Genomic DNA, 7,500 nt, shown 5'->3' with positions numbered 1-7,500 from the left:
GACACATATACGAACATATATACACGTGCTTTTTCTTTCTCTTACTCATATATACATCACCATAAATAACATAGCTATATAACCTGAGATATATATACATTATATATACATATATACATCATACACATCTATATTTTAATTTATTTTGTTTTGTGTGTGTGTTGTGATGTTCATCTCGGAACACACATTAACTAATATATAAACTCCATACTCTAATGCAGTTTGAACTCGCCCCAACAGTTGTATATATACATACATGTATATAACATTGTTTTAATTTAATACATTTTCACTTAATATATACGTACATACCTACAAACACATTTATTTTTATATCAGCACATATAAAGCTCATCTAGCTATCAGTAATTCATTATTATTTTTAACCAGTATTTGAACAACATAAACGTACCCATCTGTCTATATCTGTGTATATATATATATATATATATATATATATATACCTGTCTATAGTTTTATAGATAGATATCTTATCTCTATACAATACATATTTATATTATATATATATGTATACATCTCATCACACATAACAATCTCTATTTCTGCCAAATTTGGTTCACCAGTGGTTTTCTTGGACGAAATATTTATTTACCAGGAAAAATTTCGGCAAATTTTCTGCAACACGGAATCAAGTAAATCTTACAACAACCAAACGCGATTTTACGATATTAGGAAACGAAAATAACGTGTAAACAAAACAACATACGAACCAAAAAAAATCACCAAAGGAAAAAAAAACCAAAAAAAAAAAAAAACCGAAGAAGGAATAAGACGTGTATATTATATTATATATACATCGTTACATCAACTGACGCGTGTTTAATAACCTTGTGTTTTCGCCCTGTATTAATTATACGAGATATTTTATATTTTACCACAATTTGGAGGATTCTACAGTCTTTATTTACCAAATTAACTTAAAGAACAACCAGATAAATATATATATATACACATATATATTTTTTTGTGTGAATATATATATATATATATATATATATATATATGTATGCATGTTTCTTACTTCGATGAATCCGGGTAGTTTATCGTTTTAATATATAAAACCATCCACTCACCCACATAAATACACACACATATATACATATATATACATATATATATATATATATATATATATATATACATACACACACACACCTACTTGTCAAATGTCTGTTTTAAATCACAAAAGAAAAATTATCTATTGACAGTTATGTCGTAGATATTATATACACACACACATATATATAAATATACTGTAAAATATACATATATATTTATATATAGATATTTAAATATATATAAATATATATATATATATATATTATATGCTTGTGTGTTTAGGTGGTATATAGGTGTTTATATAGATATATATATATATATTATATATAGGTCTATATATATGTGTGTATGGTACTTTTATCGACATCTATACGTGCAGTAGATGCTACTTGTGTATCTGTGATAAGCGCGGGCGCGTGTGTGTGCAAGTGTAAATATAAGAACAGCGATAGAGAGAGAAAGAAAAAGCGAGAGCTAAAGAAATAGAGAGAGAAAGAGAGTGCAAGATAAATTATCTCGGAAGAACGAGAGAGTAAGAAGAGGGAGGGAAAAAAGAACGCATTAGGCGTTCTCAGACGTAGAAGGGGGAGAAAAAAGCGAGGAGGAGGAGAGAGTGAAAGAGAAAGGGGGAGGGTTAGGTGAAGAAGAAGAAGAAGAAGAAAAAGAGAAGAGAAATAAGGGTCGAGCCGATATTCTACCTTCTCCCCTCTGCAAGTACGCCTCTGACATTGTTTCTTATTACCGCTTCAACTCGGCTCACCTCGTTTTGGCTATTTGACACCGAACGTGAACCATTTACCAAGACCTTTGTATACCGTCTGGGCTTAATTACTAAGAGTTTCGTCTTCTTTTTTTCTCTCTTTTCTTCGGATTTCTTCTTCTTCTTCTTCACTACACCAATCATTCATACAATATAACAAACACACACATATTTACATACGTATATTTAATGTATATATATATATGTATTTTATAATAATGATATAGTTTATTGTACACACACATATATATACGTAACATGTTTGGCAGTGACACACACTACAACTATATCTTCATAAATAGGTGATATTTTATATATACACAACGATCTTTACGATCGACACACACATATATAATATATTATATATATATATAAGTATATATATACACACACACACACACACACACACACATGTAATCACATATCCGAACATCGTATCCCTTGAATAACAACATATATACGTGTTATATATATATATATATATATATATATATATATATATATATATATATATATATATATATACACACACATTTCTTCTAATGATTTGCCAATGTTCACGAAATAACTTCTCGCTATCTATATATATCAATAGATAGATATTCATATATATATATACATATATCTACATACATACATACATTTATATGTATGTATGTGTGTAGATCGATATTTATATATATATATATACATATCTCTATGTATATACTTTGATATAATATATATATAATATATTTATATATCCACATGTGTGTGTGTATATATAAGCTCACAGAGGTTGGTTCTTCATCGAAATATTTATCTCAAACCAAATTCTATCCTTTTTCCCCCTTTTTTTTCTTTATTACGCAACCAAGCAAACCCACCCATCACGCGTCTTGCTCCCTTCATTTCCCTTTTCTTTTAAAACCCTCCCATCAGTCATCTGACCCCTAATTTTTTTTTTCTTTACCAAAAGAAAAAAAAGGGGTTAGTTGGTGCCGGTGTTTTATTTCAAAATCCTTTTTTTTTTTTAGTCCCTTTTTTTTTTAATACTGAAAGGGGAAAACTTATTTCCCCTTTTCTGGGTGCTTTTGTAAATTTTTTCTCTTAGCGGTTTCCCACCAAATCGCCATAGTGTTGTGGTTACCAATTCCTTCGGAAATCCAGCGCCAGAAAATGGCGATGGTGCCATTCCAGCAATCCAGCGTTAACATGCGGGACCATACCGATGATTTAGGGGGCTCGGCTCCAACGCCTACCCAACAGCAGGCAGCGAGCCAAGTTGTTCAGACCGCAACTACATCTCCCAACACACCAAATGGTAACCATCAGTCAAGCAGTCCGGAAAACAAACAACAGCATATCGAATGCGTTGTGTGTGGTGACAAGAGCTCGGGCAAACATTACGGACAGTTCACATGCGAGGGTTGCAAAAGTTTTTTCAAAAGATCTGTTCGCCGTAACTTAACGTATACGTGTCGAGGGAACCGGAATTGCCCTATCGACCAGCATCATCGGAACCAGTGCCAATTCTGTCGACTAAAGAAGTGTTTGAAGATGGGAATGCGACGGGAAGGTAGGTCCTTTCCCAACGATTCTTTTACTGGTTCGTAAACATTTCTATTTTTACAGGTGCTTTGTATGACAAAAAAAAAAACCCACAAAAAAACAAAAACAAAACAAACAAAAATGACTCACATGTAATATACACGCATATATATATATATACACACACACACATATATACATACACATACGCGTGTGCACTTTGTGTGTGTATATATATATATCTATGTGTGTGTGTGTGTAAATATGTATGTGTAATATATATACCCGTTCTTCATCCTGATGTAAACATTGTATATGTTATTCGTATGTATGATCAGGTACTAAATCATTTTGTATTTACACACACACACATGCTACATACACACACAAGCAAACAGATGCTCTCTCTCACACACACACACACACACACACACACACAAGTATGACCCGCGCGCGCGTGTTTGTATGGAAAAGAAAAGAACTTCACTGAAACATACTAAAAAAAAAAAACAAACAAAAGCTAACGTGAAATGTGACGTATTTTCTAATGGAAATAACAGTATCTATAAATATGGAATACACACACACACACACAGATATATATATGTATATATATATATATATATATATATATATATATATATGCATGTCTTTGTTTACATGACTTTATCCGTAACACTCACACACACACACACACACACACACACAGAGGCGCGTACAGAAACCAGTAAACATAGCTAACTTGAAATTCTAATTTAAAACACGTATTCATTTATACAGAAAGACAAATATATATATATATATATATATATATATATATATATAATTTGCACACACAATATAATAACCAATAATAATAATAAATAATACTAACAATAATAATAATAATAATAATTTGGTATTTTGTATATATAAAACACTAATTATAACAAAACAACAAGCACGGTAAAATAACCTCATTATTATCCGAAAAGAATTTGTTTCTAAGAATTAATTGGTGGTCTTCTCGAAAATGTTGTTAGGGAATGAATTAGCTTGTGGCTGGTTTTCTGGCTGTCAGATTTTAATTTAACATCCTGCTCAAAGCAGACATAAGCATACATTACACGCATCCAAGTTCATTTTTTTTCCTATGAGACTAGCTTGTTTATCATCATTATATACACCTTTTTTACGTGTAGATACAGTGACAATTGCAATAAACACGCCCGTTTTTTGTTGTCAGAAACCTTATTCGTTTCCGTAAAATATGTCAAATTTTAAGCTACCAAAATTTTACATACACGACCACATACATAGATGTTTATGTATATATACATCACATATATGTATATATATATATATAAATGCATACACACAGTATATACATATGTACCTACGTTCACACAAACACACACGCACACACGTACTCAACTGAGAAAAGAAAACTCCGAATGACTTGTCCTTGTTTTCTTTGCATCATCTATCTGGATGTTTTGTTGTCCCATTCTTGTATCACCTAACTGTCTCAATGTTTTGCGTTCTTGTCCCATTTTGTATTTTATATATAATATATATATATATATATATATATATATATATATATATATATATACATACATGCACACGCACACTCGGAGATGCACGTATACTTATATATACACAAACATGCTTGTGTTGTGTGTATGTACGTGAATATAAACTTTAGTTTCCTGGACAAGCGCTCACACTACTACAAACACACGCACACACACACCCGTCTACGAGTCCTATACAGACATATTTTGTATGTATGTATATATACGGTAAATTTCAAATCCCCTTTATGTTGTTTATATATTGTGTATTCTTGTCATGTGCAATGCCAGCCACCTGTCAATGTTTTATTACAATGTTTTTAAGTTGTTTTTTCTTTCAAAACAAACAAAGTTCATTTCACCATTGCAAACAGAAAAAAATATATTGAAAAATGTTCAATATATCTGATCTATTGAACATTTATTGACTCTTAAACTAGAGGCTTCGTTGTTAGATTCCTCAAAGTGCTTGGTGTTGCATTCATTGTCCCAGCACATGTATATATATATATATATATATATTATATAATATATACTGTCATGTATATATATATATATATATATATAACGTAATATGTATATATATTATGTAGTATATATATATATAATGTAAATATATATATGTATATACTACATATAATATACATGTAGTGTATCTTTATCTATATATATATGTATATATATGTATATACACATATATAAACATATATAATGTATATGTAGTGTATGTATATATGCATATATATATATATACATGTATATATACATATATGTAATGTAATATGTAGTGTATGTATATATCTATGCATATATATACATATATGTATATGTATATATATGTTTATATATGAATGTATAATTATGATTTTAAAGCAACTTGTAAATTGGCTAAATAAAATAGTTAAAATATTAGACCATATACACTCTCCAAGGAGAAAAGTGGGTGTTAATACATAAATATAGATATATATATAATATATTCCAACCACTCAGCCACACACATACACACACACATCAATAATATATACATATGTATTTAATAATATATATACATATATATATATACATACATACAGATATCACACATACGCATATATATTTACACCCCTCTCCACACACACACTAATATAGTATATATACATGTATTATTAGTTGCAGGTTTTGAGTGGTGTTTTTCTACTTGCAATGTTCTTGTATACGTAGGTAGATTTTCTTGTCTATAATTGCTTATATATATATATATATATATATATATATATATATATACATATACACACTCACACACATATATATTTACATATGCACACACACATAGACATACCATATATATATATATATATATATTATCTACATACATACATGTTATATACATACATATATATATATATTCTGTGTATATATATATATATTCATATACAACAAGTATGTACATGTGAGTATATGTGTGAAAAGGCGGTGTGCTGGGGAAAAGTGCTTAGGGACATTTCTTCCGACTGTACGTCGTAGTATATAAGTTCAAATGTTGCGGGGATCGAATATGCTCATCATCCTTTCGGGGTCGATAAAATAAATTTACCAGTTCAATGCAAATGGTGTGGCCGGTATAGTCTGCATACTCTTTTCACCCGAAATTGCTGGCCTTGTGCCGACACTTGAAACCGATATGATATATGCAATATATATATATATATATATATATATATATATATATAGGGAGAATTCATAAAAAGAAAAGACACAAAAGACGAAGACACGTGCTGTAGACAACAATCGATCAGATGTATTAGTTTAACGCTCGGGAAGTGAAAAAGTCTTTACTGTTTCGAGCCTCATACACACCCACTTACGCATATGTTTTATGTTTATGTACACAATTATAATATACATTTAATGTGTTCATACATATATACTTATTTATATTTGTAAGTGTCTATGATTTGTGCATGTATATATATATGTATATAATATACATATGTGTTTGTGTGTGGGTTAAATATAACATATACATATGAACAATATAGAATGTTTAAACCGCTTCGAATCGAAACCATGCGTGTGAGGAACATTTTGAATTACTGTAACAGTTGATTGTATAATATATTAAAATGTAAATGTTATTATATAACTTTTAATTTATGAGTTTTCTATTGAAATATATATACCGTACATGTATGTGTACATAGATATACACACACATATATATATAAACAATATATACATACATATATGTACACACACACGCACGTATATATATATATATATATATATATATAGACTCGTTAGTGTGTTTGTGTGTTTGTGCTATTTTCCTTGGTTCGGTGCGTTCTACGACACGTGGGATTCGTACGTGGTTCACATTGCGTGTGTGACTTGAAGGTAAATATATATATATATATATATATATATATATATATATATATATATATATAGATAGATAGAAGGATGGTTCACCCCCCAGCTAATTTATATACACTTACGCACACTCATATAACTTTGTATGAATATACATATATAATATGCATATATTTATACACAAACACACGCACATATATATATATATATATATATATATAT

General features: G+C 29.6%; 1 protein-coding gene and 1 long non-coding RNA gene across 6 annotated transcripts in view; one reads left to right on the top strand and one right to left on the bottom strand.

Moving 5' to 3' along the window:
- The window catches only part of LOC149132526 (uncharacterized), a 59,509-nt gene that overhangs the window by 36,936 nt on the left and 15,073 nt on the right, over positions 1-7,500 (bottom strand). The gene's annotated exons all lie outside the window — the stretch shown is intronic.
- Positions 2,383-7,500, top strand: part of LOC106881841 (nuclear receptor subfamily 2 group F member 1-A) — a 113,848-nt gene continuing 108,730 nt past the window's right edge. Inside the window, exon 1 of one of the 5 annotated variants that reach the window (XM_089363838.1) lies at positions 2,383-3,428. In XM_089363838.1, the coding sequence (XP_089219964.1) occupies positions 2,999-3,428 (430 nt within the window). In that variant the 5' untranslated portion in view covers positions 2,383-2,998. The remainder of the gene's footprint in view (positions 3,429-7,500) is intronic. The other 4 variants (XM_089363836.1, XM_052973307.2, XM_089363837.1 and 1 more) reach the window with 4 other exon arrangements.

The sequence above is a fragment of the Octopus bimaculoides genome, chromosome 15 (genome assembly GCF_046866305.1).
Source record: "Octopus bimaculoides isolate indiv1 chromosome 15, ASM4686630v1, whole genome shotgun sequence".
NCBI classification, from domain to species: Eukaryota; Metazoa; Mollusca; class Cephalopoda; order Octopoda; family Octopodidae; genus Octopus; species Octopus bimaculoides.
This window is presented reverse-complemented; position numbering and strand designations above follow the sequence as displayed.